This window comes from Pholcus phalangioides, unplaced genomic scaffold (assembly GCF_987345545.1).
Source record: "Pholcus phalangioides strain wild (caught in Gottingen) unplaced genomic scaffold, Ppha-v1.0 ptg000017l_1, whole genome shotgun sequence".
Lineage (NCBI taxonomy): Eukaryota > Metazoa > Arthropoda > Arachnida > Araneae > Pholcidae > Pholcus > Pholcus phalangioides.
Window position 1 is genome coordinate 31,184,993 of NW_028301610.1, and position 15,507 is coordinate 31,200,499.

A 15,507-nucleotide genomic window follows, 5' to 3' on the forward strand; every position below is an offset into this window, starting at 1 on the left:
AGAATATTATGTCAATGGACAAACAATTTATTTATTTATTTCTGTTTTTGGTATCTGGCAACTCATTATTAGTCAAGTATTTAGTTTCAGAGTTTTGGCAACAGTACAGAAAACATCGCTGCTCAAGTCTGAACAGCAAAAGATGTTGTCTCTCACTTTAAGTGTTTAAATCTCAATTAAATATGTGTCTGTCTTCAATTTAATATTCTGGAAATAATTACTTACACTCACACACATCCTTAGTAATAAGGATATATCAACAGATCCAAAATAACAAAACTATCTTGTGATGAACTGGAAATTTAACAATTGGTTAGTCGCACAGAAAAGTTATATTCTGGGGCCCCTCTACCTGTCTGCAAATGATAACTTGACAGTTTACTTACTTCGGCTGATTAATCTGATAGCCCCAGTATCTCTTTATCATGGGGTCCCAATCAGAACAATCTCAAGAGCAATGCCCCCCCCCCTTCCAGGCCAAGTGATATTACCAGCCTGCCAGTTTACATATTTACACTCAAAAATCATAGTAGCAGATCTCATAATCATCAGGTTCTCTTATGCACCTCAGATGCCAGCTTGAGCACATGCATCAAGACAGCACTGGTCTCAATGCCCTGAGAGCCCTCGAACTAGGTTGGCTCATGCGATAAGACATCCTTGCGCTTGGTGGGTGCCCCACATTTGCAGCAACAGAAACTAAAAAAAAATTGATGATGAAATAAGATGGTTTTCTGTGAATAATATTATTAGTGAAAACTTTTTTGTTCTATGGAGCTCCCCCTCTAACATGGTTATTTTTGAAGCAGGTTCTAGTTGTTGAAAGTGGCTGTGCATAAATTTTCCAGGATTTCACACACAGTATTTGAAACTGAACCACAGCACAGTCATGGGAAATCTACAATAGCATTTAAATCATATGACTTGAAATTAAAATAATTTTGAGGGGAAATTATTTTTTTACAATTGAAACAAAAATCAATCACCCTGTGCATGATGCTCATTTTAGAAACATAAACAAGAATTGAAAAAGTCACCAACACAATATTAGAGGCTAATGAAGAATGTGATACTGCATGTGCAGAGACTGGTATCTTTCAAACGTGTGACCCAAAATAAATGAATAGAATTGTCTATCGTGACAAGGCATGATGTAAGCATGTGCCAACTCTCTGTGATCAAAATATACTTGGTATTGTAAATTATTCTTCTGAATTGTGCATTGCCTACAAAATGCATTTCCAAAAATTTATCAGGAGTTTAAAAAGGATTGCAGGTTTTGAATTCAACTATATAAAAATAATTTAAACCCCTTGTAATGCATTTTTCCATAGTATACTGCAAAATGAATTGAGCTCTGACATTATGATACAGTAGACTCTCGTTAATCCGGCACATATCAGACCAAGATGTGCCAGATCACCAAAATCACCAAACTACTGGAAGTCAATTGAAAAAGCTCATTTAACCCTTCAATTGACAAGCAATGAAATATCCAGAAGAAAAAGGTTTTTTGGGGAGAGAACTTTTATATTGAGCAAATGAGGTGCCCTTAATGCTATTACATGGAAAAAAATATGTATTGTCAATATTTAAAAAAAATATGGGAATACACTGCATTTAAATGATTTATGTACACTTGAATAATATAAAAATGTCATTCATTGTTTGTCAACTTCCTTTTCTATAATTGTTGAAGAATGCACAGCAATATGTCTCCTCCACACATAGTATTTCCGTATTTCCCTTCAAAATGCAATGGTTAAAAATTGTTCTTGCTGGACTTGTCAAAAAATAGAAGACGTGTATTTATAAGCCATTCTGCTGGTAATATTACACTCGTAGAAACTTCATCTCACAAGTAAAAAATCGAATGTTCAAGAGTTGCTTAGAAGCATCAATGCTGAAACGAGATCAAATCAAATATAAAATACATTTACTTGAAGAATATAAGAAAATTATGTTGTGCTTGAAAACAACGTTGCCAAATAGAGCAGTGTTTCCTAAAGTGGGCAATCGAATGGTTCGAGGGGTGATAGAAGCTACGGGTCTAATGTAAGACCATATTCAGTGCTTGATGCTTGTGTCCAATCTTGTGCTCGCGAGCAATTGATCGACGTTTCATTTAAACAACTTATGCAAATTTCATTCAATTATTAAAATCATCCGGATTTCATTCATTCGTATGCCAAACATGACGTACTCTTCTTTTGATGATGGGTACAGGCAGTGCTCGGGACTGGGAAAATGTTAAAGATCTCTTGTCTAGATCACAAGCTTGTCACTGTATTCCAATGATTCTCTTTTGTCAGCTGCCTCCCTTGCGTAATTCAGGGATCATCTGCGGCTTCCCAAGACGTTTGGCAGTTTTTTTCACCATATAAAAAAACACTTTAAAGCATAGGTTTTGTGGGCACAAATCCATATTCTGAGCTCGCCACGATGCTCCTAGAAGCCCGACGCATACTTTTGGAAGCACTGTGGTACTCCTTTAAATTTGACCTAACAGTTATGTCGCAATCCAATTAATGGCAAACAAGTCTGATGTCGGTTTTCTCTTGAACTCTCTTGAACTCTCTTGAACGTATGATTTCATCGTTCGCTATAGCTAGTCAGTAAAGATCAACACGATCAAAACTAATAAATAAAAAAATGAATAATTAAAAACAAATTCTTTCGTGGAGGGGGGGGGGGATTGGTGCCCTTTGACCTGTTCCCCACAAGGATGGGGCTGACAGGGCTGCAGCCCTATAGCCTGGGACAATCACCATCATTGTTTTCCATACTATAAATTTACTACAGAGCCCCCCACCCACTCAGTGAAAACTCTGGGTTGCGGACCCGCTAAAGATCCAACAGCCCTGTTTGATGATGTGGGGGGGGGGAGGGATCATGTCCTTTCTAGGGAAAAACAATATTGTCCCCAAGAGGACTCCTTACTGCCATGATCTATTACAGTCCCCCGCCCTCCTCTAGGAATTATCATATGATCCTGAGAACACTGCTTTCGGGGGGATATTACAGATGTTGAAAGGTCCAGACAAGCCAAGAAAGAAAAGTTCTTTTTCGTTCATCCAGTTTAAATAGCTTTTTTGCCCCACCCATATAATGTCTGCTCCAATGTATGGTGGCTACATATTGGCATTGTTCTATTCTGTTGCTACTCACCCATCCATCCCTCCGGGGCAAAAAAAAAGAATGAATAGAACATAAGAGAGAAGAAAGAAATATTGAATACCACAGCTTCTCCAAAGCCTAGATTTTAGGGAAAAAATTAAAAAAAAAAAGGTCTCTGGAAAATCACAAAAATCAGTGACCTTCAATCAAATTTTGTGACTTTTTTGGGACTTCGGTGACCTTTTTCTCATTCCGTGACTTTTTCAGGACTTCCGTGACTTTCCCGTGTTGGTGTTGGTAGACACCCTGTGTACACTGACTCATACACTTTGACACGCTACCAACTATAACATATTATCCTTTGAGGCCGAGACTGTAGCTTGAGAAGCTACACAACTTTGCCACGATGCATTCCAACTAAATATGTTTCGCTTGTATAGTTCAATGTTTTCTGCTGTAATTTGTTTTTTTTATCCTTGCATTAAATTATTAATCAAGTTCACCAGAGTTTGCATCCTTCACTTCAAGTAACATCTTGCACACTGCTATCCTCACAGATGACCCACACATTAAAAGCCCATTATCACTCTTGCTTGTTAATAGACATCATTAAAATAACTGGAGATTTGCAAGTCGTGTCTGTAAAGGATCAACAGAAGTAAAGCCAGTGCCAATCTAAGTCATGTGCACCTGCATGCAGTAAAACCCCACAAGGGTGAAACTGTTCCATAAAGCACTGTTACACCAGAATTTTCAACACTCAAACCATTTTTAGAGTAAAATTGTGCTATGTCGTATGGGAAGTTACCCCTATGTATACCATATTCATTCAGTTTTTTTTATTCATAACTTAAGCTTATAAATTTAATTGCTTAACGCTTTAAGTGACAATGACAAGATATCTCGCCTCCATAAAAGCTTCTTATTTTAGAACTGACAATGCCAGATATTTTGTAAAGTTCGCCCTTGATAAAAGATTTCTCAATTGGATAACTTTTTTTCCTTACACCCCTTAGTTTGCGCCTGCAGAAAATCGGCAGAAAGCCTACTTCGTTAAAAAAGATATGGAATTTTCAGGAAAGTTTAGTGATTTTTAATTGCCACTTATAAGGTTAAAAAGCAGATAAATTTTGAATTAAATCTCAGTATTCTTCTATATCCTGAACCTGATCAATTTAAACCTTAATTGAAACTAAAAATACTCACATTATTGTCAAAACTAGGATTTTGTATACTTCACTAACAGCTGAAACAATGTAATTTGCTTTCATGTTCATGATGACAGAAAAGGGAATGTCAGGATATACTTGCAAAAGCTATAACAGAAAATTGTGAAATGTAAATAAAGTTATTACTCATTTTAAAGTATCAAAAGCTTCTAGCATCATAATACAAAAAGGGAAGAAAGTCTGTAAAAAATTTAAAAATCAATAAAAATGGAGAGATTATTGCATCGAGGTGCAGTTGGCAGAATTTGTACTGTCAGCATGTGAGATTTATTTCGACAGAAAAAAATATTTATTAAAATAGTCTGTGGGTGGCCTAGGCACAGAAAAAGCAATAACTGTACATCGAACAGTGAAAATATTATGTGTTTAATAATTGGTTTACCTCGTTCATGTTACTTCATCAGGTGTTCACGCCCAACAAAGCTTCTTATTACACAAACTTGTTTTTTCCCCCAGAAAAAATGTTATCCACTTGCATGAAAAAAGTTTATCGGACACTCAATTTTTTATAATCATCTTATATTTGCATCTTCCTGCAGCATATTTTTAGTGGTTGAACCACCTGTTTGTGATTTTTTTAAATTATTTATCCTTGAAAAAAAAAAAATCCCAGAGCTGACAATACTAACTCTGAAAATCTCACCTCAATATGATAGTTTCTTCAGTTTCATATATTTTTGAAGTTTTATGAACTTTCTGCTCACCTTGCACCAATATGAAAATCTAAGACATGTTGCCTACATAGATATATGCATGATGGGGGGGGGGCACAGATCCTCTTTCTCAAAAAACTCTATACTTTGAAAAATGAAAAATTCCTTGAATTTACTGTACTAAATCAATGCATTTTCCCCTCTGTCTCGAATGAATTTTCAGAAAGCTATCTCGAAGGCCAAGCCCAATTTGACTGTAAAAAGAAAATATGGAAATTCCTTTTGTTCCACGGAAATTTGGCTTTTTTTTCCTGGAGGTGAAAGAAATTGATAAGAAAGTATTATTCGAATTACAGCCTGTGTTGATGGATTTTGCAAATTATACACAGATATATACTATGACTGACAGGAGGTGGATGTCATTTAGCCAACAGATAATTCAAAATTGCTTCAAGGAAGCAGTGGGTTCAGAACTAGTCATCTCAGTGATGAAGTAATCAGTTCCGGTGGTTCACTCGAACTTAATCAATCTTGGAACAATGTTGAAGATGAAATTTCAGAACATTGAGTCAGTATTAAGAAGCACCTAAGCTAGAAATTTACATTTTCCGAATTTGTGGAAATGGACAAGTTCACTACAGATTTTCAGCACCTTGACTAATACCAAAATTATTGCTGAATAATTTTAGTGGACTCGAGTAATGGAAATACAGCAGAAGATGCTCCAGAGAAATTAGAAAAAAAATAACAGTGAAAAATGCTGTGCCATTTTCTGGAGAAAACTGAGAAGAAATAGAGCCCAAAGTATTTGCAGCTCTTGCAATATAGATGAAATTGCGAAGGCTCAAAGAGCCAAAAATATGCATCAATCTTAGCTTAGATTATTTTAACCACTTTACGATCAAGGACGTAATATTGTATCCAAACACCAGCGGAAAATTCAAAAAAGCTCTTTTTACCTCCTATTATATATATCTAAGAGCGAAAGAGAACTGGTAGGTGAGGGTGAAAAGAGAAATCTATTTTTCATACCTAATCTATCGTCTCTGTAAGTATTATAGATAAGAGGAGATAAGTACATCTCTATCTTAAACTCATGTATTATACCGTTTTTCTTTCATTTGTTTTCTTTCCTTCCTTTTTTTAACATGTGGTTAGGCTAGAACAAGGCTACCACATTTGTCACTGATTCATCAAACAGAGATCACCTGAATTTCTTGCCAATCGCTTGCAAGCAAAGCGGATAAATAAGGTATGCAGACATGCAAAAAAAAACATTGGCTTGAAGCTTGTCAGTAGTGAGATGCATGTTTAGCTTCCTCATGAGAGGGGAACCCGTCCTCAGGACAACATAATCATATATATAGTGCAATGAAAAAAATCTCAAAAATTAAATTCTTTTTACATTTTTATATACAGGGTGCATACCAAACGGGGGTATGGCATTTTACTGATGATCCGTTGATCCTAGAGGTATACTTTCAATTAGAAAAAGTTTCCAAATAACGTGTAGTACTCAGATGTGTCATCCGTGTTTAAAGGGGTTGTATAGTTACTGTAATAAAACAATAAACTTTTTATGCAATCCCTGCAAAACACTATTGGATAATTGTTGCCCTGTCTCTCCTGATACCAACAAAAACATTTTTTGTCTCGAATGAGGTTAATAAAGCCTGTCCAAGCTGACGAAATAGGTGGCGTGTTTCTTCCATCATTAACGAGGAAATTCTGGCATGTTCTGATGAAGTATCCCTCGAGAAAATTCAGTTCGGATTTGTGTGTATGGCAATTTTTGTATAAATTAAAATCAGGCAAAGTTTTTAATTTTTGTGATAATAAGTTAATTGTTTTATCATCCAAGCCTATGGAACCCTAGTTAAGAAATCTACAACAATATGTTTTCATGGTTTGCAGAGCTTCACTACATTGGGCTTTATTGTATGTATAACTTTTTCAGGACAATTTCCTCAGTCAAATAGTAAAAACTGAGATGCAGGCATCAATGGAGAACTGTTGTAAACTGCTGACTGTTAGGAACTCTTTGATTCTTACAAAATTTATCAGAATATGTTTAAAAATTTAGTACTATTAATTATATATCTAAAAAGAAAGAGTATACACCAAATCACACAGAGTTTTATCTTGATAAATACAAATACAACGCCACAACAGGCAAATTGCCCAACGAGGTGCTTGTCTATAATTTGTTCCGGAACTCACAATGAGTGCTGAAAACAATATACCTTAAGCATCAAACTCATCTCTTGAGCATTTTTCATTTCTGACAAAGTTCTTGGAGGCAATTTTTTTTTAATGTAAATAGGATGACAAATTCTGGGCATGAGAGATGAAACTTTTCATTCATATCAAAAAAGTAACCAGTAAAGATTTCCAAAACTTTCAAGTATCTGGGTAAGGCTGCACTTGATATATTCATTTGAACAGTAGCAATAAACTGTTAAAAATAATCAAAAAGATATTGCAGTTCACACTATAAGTTATAAGGTTGAGAAAGTTTTAATTCCACTAGAATATGAGCTACAGACATAATAAGGTACATAGAAAGAAAAAAAGTTATCATGGGAACTGCTAATTGAATTTTAATAATTTTTGTGTGGAAAAATTGAAAATGCTTATTTTTGAGACAGATAAACAAGAAATTCACATTTCCCAATAAATAGTTTGAAATTTACCTTTTTTATGTTTATATGCTGTAGAACAGTGGAGAGAACAATATATTTTCCTTTCACTTCCCAACTCAATTTCATAATTTCCTTGAGAACATAATCATGTATATAAACTTCAGTACTAAAAAAAAGATTTTCTTTAATGTTTATACGAAAAATGATTTTGTATATATTTTTCACAGCTTCAGAAACTCCCCTGATTGGATTTTCCCAGTTGGCTTCCAACAAATTCAATATTTTTTTCAATATTTCTGATTTTTGTGAAAAATACTGATTGTCAGTATTTCTTAAATTTTCATTTTTTTGATATATAACATCAAAGAAATGATCAACACATTTAATCCAATGAAGCATTAATTGAAATGCATGAAAGTAGTATTCACAAGGTGGTGTACATGATGAATAAATCAGTGGGAAAATCCACATTAAAAATGACTTTGAGTTTTCTCCACTGGTGATCATATAGGTGAGACAGTCAATTTTCCTGAGGGATACAAGTCCATGCAAAATAACCAGATGAACATATTGGAGTTTTCTATTAAAATGAAATTGCTTCACAAGTGTATCAAGATCTATCATTTCAGTAATTTTGCCTTCAGATAGAAATGAAGAAAAAGGGAAATGATTGACATCATATGATTTCATTTCACTCATATCAGAAGCAATAAGGATAACATTTTCAGATCTTTGGTCACACATTTCTGAAAAAAAAAGTCAAATATACATGTATAAATGAATCAATTTTTCATGTGATAGAATGCATTTCCATATTATTAGCATGCTACATAAATTATGTATCATTCAATACTTGTAAATACGAACATCAGTGGAATAAACATTAAAACTCTTTTTTTCCAACTGTTTTTAAAAAAAGAGTATTGGATACATGTTTCACTAAAAGAGCTTACTTTTAGCAGTAGGTTCAAAGATATAATATGAAAATATGCAATGATGTTGATTAATAGCAATGAATTGTTAAGGGAAAAAAAAGTGTATTTTCTTTCTGTTAAATATAAAAAAAACTTAAAAATTATAAAGTGGAACCTGTATAAAACAGAATGTCAAAAGACTGAAGTAATATTTCATTTCAGACAGGGTTGTTTTATAAAAGTACACATCAAAACACTAATCATCAATGGGAATAATCTCTTAATTCTGTTCAAGACAAGTTTCTGTCTTGAACAGGTTTCACTATACTAACTTTTGAAACATTGATCCTAAATACATACACTTCCAATCAGAAAAAAAATCAAATGGTGTATAAATCTCAGATATGCCAATACTTTGCAAAGGGCTGGATAGGTATGAATATATCAAATTTAGTTTTTATATAAAAAAAGTTTTGAGATTCCAAGTGACACATTCACTCAGATATTTGAGTTCAAAATTTTGAGATTTTCAACACAAAACCCACTATGCTGGCACTGAAAAAAACTACAATATTGAGGAATCAATTATTAGAAAAACAACGTTAAATATAGACTGTGCTAATTTGAGGTCTAAAAGTATTTTGAATAGCAAGATTAATAAAGATGAAGAACCAAGTTCTCTAATCCATGCACTGTAGTCAGCTAATGTTTGGTGTGGCGTGAGATAAAAATTGGAACAACCCATGTTCTATGAAAAACTTTAATGGAACCAAGACATTTTGAGCCACTTCAGAACAGATTACCAGAAATTTTTTGGATGATTTGCCCTTGATCACAGAAGTAGCAGTTATAGTTTCAACATGACTGACCCCCCCCCCCTTCCGCCTGCTCATCATCCAAATTGAAATTGAAAGTTTCTTGACCAAAGCATCCAGTCAACTGATTACTGGCAATGTAGTAACCTTCACAATCACCAGACTTTGCCCAACTAGAGTTCTTTCTTTGGGATATCTTATTCCATGACAGCTTCACTGTTAATTAATATTTGCTTAATAATCCACCCAACCCCCCTCATAAAAGAGAAGAGAATGGAATTTTATCTTGGGACTGTTTTTTTGTAAACATTTTGCACTATAAATTTACTAGAAAATTAACATAGTAGGCAAACATTCTGACCTAGGTGATTGTTTCATGGGGAGAATTACTGCTTTATTCTCAATATTTAAAGCAAAATAAATAAGGAATATGATATTGGGAAATCAGATTTCTCATTCCTGATGGTTCCAAAGTGTTGGGAATTGGAAACCCATAATCTATATATATATAATAACATGTCCTTTTGTTTTATAATGTAGAGACTAAGAAGAGATTTTTCAAAATTCAACCCCTAAAGGGGTCTTAAGGGGGAATTTTCAGATTACAAAATCCAACATGGGAGAAGCTGCGGATGACAGCTAGTATCCTATATGGACTATGGGGAAGACAAAACTGCAATAAAAAAAATAGTTTAAATTTAACCACCAGGTTGAAATGCTGCACATAAAAAACAAGAAACAAATTGGAAATATAAAACTTTATTTAATCACAGGATTTGTTCAATGTGCATGTTCAAATGTGAGCCTTGAGTAGTGGGCTACTTGCGCTACTGCTTAGGGCTTTAAAGAGTAGGGCTCTCTTCAAAGTGCTAAAAGGTGTTCTATCACGAACGTCCATCACTGCAAGTTTCTGCAAAAGCAAGTCATTTTTGCCTTACAGTAATGAGAATGTTTGGAGACTACTGTCTTTATGCACAACCCCATATTGGTCGACAAGTAAAAGAACTGCTTTGTGCTCACTTTGGAGTTGTTCAGGTAATTTAAAGTAGTTTGCTGAAAGTTTAGCTTCTTCATTCTCTGGACTTAGGTCTTTGTGACTTCTGGTTGAGGGGATTACTGAGAGATTGTATCTATGGAGGAAATAAAGTCTCTTCCTGAATTGAAAGCAAACATAACACGGCATGTTCCGGCAATTTCTCAAGAAACCCTTCGTGCTACTGTTGACACATGCTATAACACACACTGAACATGTGATTGACACAAATGAAATGTACATTAAACAAATGCTGTTTTTTAAATGAAGTTTTATGCTTTGAGTTTGTGGGTTCCCTGTTTTTGTGACTTTTTTTTCACTTGGTGGTCAAAATTCAAACTATTATTTTTCACTGCAGTTTTTTTTTCTGAAAAATGTTTATGAAATGCATATACAGTTTAGTAGTACTTTTCTTTTCCCCATGGATCATATAACTTATATACCAAGTTTCAATGAAATATGTCAACCAGAATGGGCTTTACATGGGTACGAGTTCATTCTGACCTCAACCTCAACACTTGAATTGATCAGGCCTGTTATCCATCTGCTGAACAACCTGTGGAGAAGTATTAGGTCAGTCCTGATGGGGAAAAGGTCAATGAGAGCATTATTGATTTTCAGCTATTCTTGCCTCCAAAGACAGCACCCACTATGAGTTGAAACATGCATAAAGAATTTAGTTTTTTTAATTTACCATTTTTTTTCGAATGGTAATGGTATCTAAGAAGTGGTCAGAATGCACAGAGTTCACATCACATAACTGATTAGTAGGGCTTGGATTTTTATGCCTGAAAGATGAAACACCATTGCTGATAGGTTAAACTTGAATTAGAGGGGCATAGTGACCCTCTTTCATGTTGGCAGATATGCTGCTATAAATTCCAAACACTTTGTACTGCTTTTAGCCAGCAATTTAGCAACTACACAAAAGAAAATTTTAAGCAGCAATACTAATCTTTTAGTTGACCTGGTGCCTCTAGCTGTGTATTAAAGTATATTTATTTTTTTTCAAGTAAAAAATTTTTTGGATAAGAGAGAATTAAAATAATACGGTTCAACATACCAGAATAGTCAAGCTCGTGAATCAATGTCTTAGACAGCATACAAATGAAAAAACACACTGTTTTTTCTTTTCCCAAGGTATGAAAAACAAGCGATATCAAACATGTGCCCCCAAGTAATGTTACTTCAGCTGGCATCTCCTGAAATATTTGAGAAAAAAAAAGATGCATACATTACATGTAAAAGTATGTTTTGTTGGACACGATAGCCCAGGTCCATTAAAAAAAAATTATGCAAACATTACACATAAAAGCATGTTTTTTGTCGGGTGTGGTAGCCCAGGCCGATAAGATACTCGCCTAAAGTACCAAAGAATGTTTAGAGCTGTCACATGTTTGATACCCGTTCCATCCTAGTCAGAAACTTTCCTGCAACAGGGGTACAACAGAAACAGCGCCACAACCACAGAAAAAGATTGCTACCGCAGGGAGTCCCACATTGAGGAGTTAATGCACCAATCTCTCGATGAGTATTGAAAAAATAAAATTTGTTTGGAATTGGCAATAAATTGTAGGTCCTGGTCTAATTAGCCCTTGTGTGCAGAAAATGACTGTGGTGTGACAAAAATGAATGACTATTTTTTGTTTTACTTTAATAAACTTGCTTCTAAAAATAAATAACATGCAAACTCTTATGACTGTAAAACCAGACATGGCCCAGGCTCTGTTCCATGGAGGATATAAGCACTGTATCCCAAAGAGTTGGGCCACAAAATTTTAACAACCATGTATCATATTTGCCGGCATGCCTGGAAACAGCGAGGTACACCTGCATGCTGGGAAATTTGAGTCACAGATTCTGGAAAATTCTTAAATATCTAGACTCTAAGAACTGGTTGAATTGGTTGATTTAAAGCAATGTTTCCCAAAGTGGGCAATCCTCGGGGGGGGGGGGCTGATGGGACTATTCAAGGGGCAATAGCAGCTTCAGCCATGATCAAGGGGCTATGAATGGACATAAGAGGGGGGAGGGGTGATGGGAGGAGGAGAGACACTTGAAAATTGATTACAATGGCTCAAGTAGTGTATTTCCTTGAAAGAAAACAAAAAACAATACATTTTTGGCAGCCTTTTTACGATTGATCAAACTTAATTCAAAATTGACTCATTATTAAGTATAGTAGTTTATGGTAGTACTACCCAGTGATATAATTATATTATCAATTATATCTCTTTCAAATGATCATTTGATTGTTTTTTTCGCACTTAATTAGCATGGTTTCATCTGAATTGTTTTTTTTTTAATGTTTGGGATGAAAGTTGAAAATCATTGCAATTAAAAGAGATTTCTGATGTTTATAAAACAAAGATAAGTATAGTATAACCTGTCACTTTGGACAACTCTATATCCTGGACATCTCTCTGTATTGGACGGTTTTGAACGGAGTCAGCCATGGTCCTATACCGAAACATGTCCACAATACTCTGCATGTTGGACACCTCTATCTTGAATATTAAACACCTTCTGTGTTCTTATCTTGGACAAGTACAGCACATTCTTTCTCTGCTGATTATATACTTAAATGTTGAATGCTTGGTAGTGCTATGGAAGTGTTGTCATAAGGGGTAGGTTTCCCTGCCTTTTTTTAGTTGGATGCAAAACAACCATGTTTATTAGAATACCTTCATTGTCAACCTGCAAAATAATAGTCAGATTATGGGGTTTTTTCCTGCGACTGGTGCATCCCTTTATTCCTCAAGCTTTTTCCACTTCTCAGCTTTCCCCCCCCCCCAAAATTTCGCTCAGTTAATAATAGTGATATGTGTTTGGAGTGTCATTTTAGTTTTCCTGCCATTGTGAAAGTAAGTTTCAACTTTAAGATTATGAGTAAATGTAAGTTTTGAAGTGGACCATAGGAACAAAAAATAAAAATAAAACATGTTATTGATTTATTTTATATTTATCAAGTAGCAAGAGTTACAGCAAAATTGCAGAAGAATTTGGAATTTCAAAATCAACCATGTCAAACATAATATAGAACATCAACCCTGAAAGCAGGGGGGGGGGGGGACAATTGCAATGTGCAAAGAAAAAGAATGTGTGAATATTCATCAAATGATGTGATAATAATTTTCAAGAGCATTTTTTTTTATCTTGGTCAAAGCGAGAATTTTCTTCTTAGTGCCAGCTATTCAAGATGAAAGCAAAGTTGATTGCTCGATGTTGAATTAGACCAGGGATTTTCAACATATGATCCACAGGCCACTTGTAGTCCTCAGAGCTCTCTGGTATAGCTCAATTTCCCTTACTGTATTAATGATTGAAAGTCCTTAATTAGACAAAGAAATGAAGAAATAATCTAAAATATGGTCTATTTGCTCCTGTTATCAAATTGTAAACACAACATGGCTCTGCCTAGTCCAGTTGATCTGGGAGGGAAGGGAATTGAAAATCATGTTCGATGGACAGGTATACTTTGCAATAACTTTAGGCGTATAATTACCAAAATAAAAGGCTTTCAGAGGCAAGTTATCTCAACATTGCTGATGAAGGAGTTCAATTTCCTTATAGTAAAATATTGTTAGTGATAAAACTAAAGTGATATTACTGTACACAATTATATTCTAACACCTACTGGAAAGGTTGATGCTTGTAAATAGTTTTTTTCTTCCTTTTATATTTTATCAGTTGAACAAAGTTATTAAATGCAGTAAAACATTTTTTTATACCTCTATATGTTGGTCAACCGTATAGTGTGGACAGATTTTAATGGAACTGTAGGTGTCCAACTTGAACAGGTTTCACTGTATTTAATAAGATTTGTTCAGAATAATATAAAAAAGTAATCAATTGCAATCCCCCCACCCCCCTACTGATGCTTGCTAGTTCTGATCAAAAAAGATTTGAGAATTCTGCCTTTGAAATTATGAAAAATTTCTTTTTTTTAAATATAGACCTAAATAATATTGCAGTAACACTGCTGATTTAAAATATAAATGACAGGCAGAGCTGACTTAGACACGAGGAGGCCCTGGCCAAGTCAGGAATTAGGGCCTCTGTGGCTTGAGTACAAATATTTTGGTTAGCCAATGAATAATGCCTGGATAAATAGATATTAAATTAACAAAATAAAAACAAAATAAAACATCAGATTTTTTCTTTTTTGTTTGTTCATCATTTTGTTATATTACTTGGCAAAACTACATTTTCTGCTGTGATACACCCGAAATAACATAACAGAATATAAGATAATAGATAGTAAAAGAATACTTGTATTCCAATTTGTTACAGAATTTACTAAGACAACACACCAAAAACAACAATGAATGTCTTGCAAGCAGTTTGATTGATAATTTCAAGAATTAATTTATTTTAATGATTAATTTTTTTCACAAACTTATTAATGAACATTGAGTTAAAAGCATTTATTAGAATTATTGCTAATGAAAATAAATTATAATATGTTACTTTATTAACTGACCAATTTTACTTATATGAGAAGAGTAGGCCATGGTCAGAATGACCATGCAAATAACACTTTATTCTGACCACAGCATCTGACTTGAACTGATGTATTTTGATCCCATTTAAGTTAGTTGAAATTTGGTAAAATTTCAACTAACCCCAACCAAAGTGGGATCCCTAATCAGCATTGATAGTGGTTGTATTCATCCTCTAAAGACGACACAAATAGTGTCAAAACGCATTAAGAATTTGTGGCTTTTTCCTTGTATTTGTAATTAAAATATTATTGGTGAGCCACGGGTTGAGGAATCTTACCTAAGATAGTGATTATGGAATCAGAATCAATGAGTAAGTAATTTGCATCAATTGCAATTTTAAAAAATGTTTATTTTTTCTAATTAAGCCAGGTGCAAGTGCCTTTATTTGAGCTTGAATAATGAGAATTGCCTGAATTTTATGATCAATGAAGCTTTATGAATTCCCAGGAATTGAACTCGACAACACCTTATTGTATGCTCCATGTGAACGTAGAACACCTAAGTCCAACCTGCATCAGTGGAAATAATTATGTGTAAAATGAAATTTTGATAGGTGATTTCATAAGTGGTTAACATGTGAAATCTAGTTCAAAGTGTTT

At 34.3% G+C, this 15,507-nt stretch overlaps 1 protein-coding gene across 5 annotated transcripts in view; it reads right to left on the bottom strand.

The window, feature by feature from the left end:
* Positions 1-15,507, bottom strand: part of LOC149072895 (tRNA (32-2'-O)-methyltransferase regulator THADA) — a 240,872-nt gene that overhangs the window by 198,625 nt on the left and 26,740 nt on the right. For all 5 annotated transcript variants that reach the window (XM_089246909.1, XM_089246911.1, XM_089246910.1 and 2 more), the window contains exons 4-6: positions 11,467-11,605; positions 7,693-8,387; positions 4,324-4,433 (exon numbers count right to left, since the gene is read on the bottom strand). In XM_089246909.1, coding sequence (XP_089103035.1) covers positions 4,324-4,433; positions 7,693-8,387; positions 11,467-11,605 — 944 coding nt within the window. The remainder of the gene's footprint in view (positions 1-4,323; positions 4,434-7,692; positions 8,388-11,466; positions 11,606-15,507) is intronic.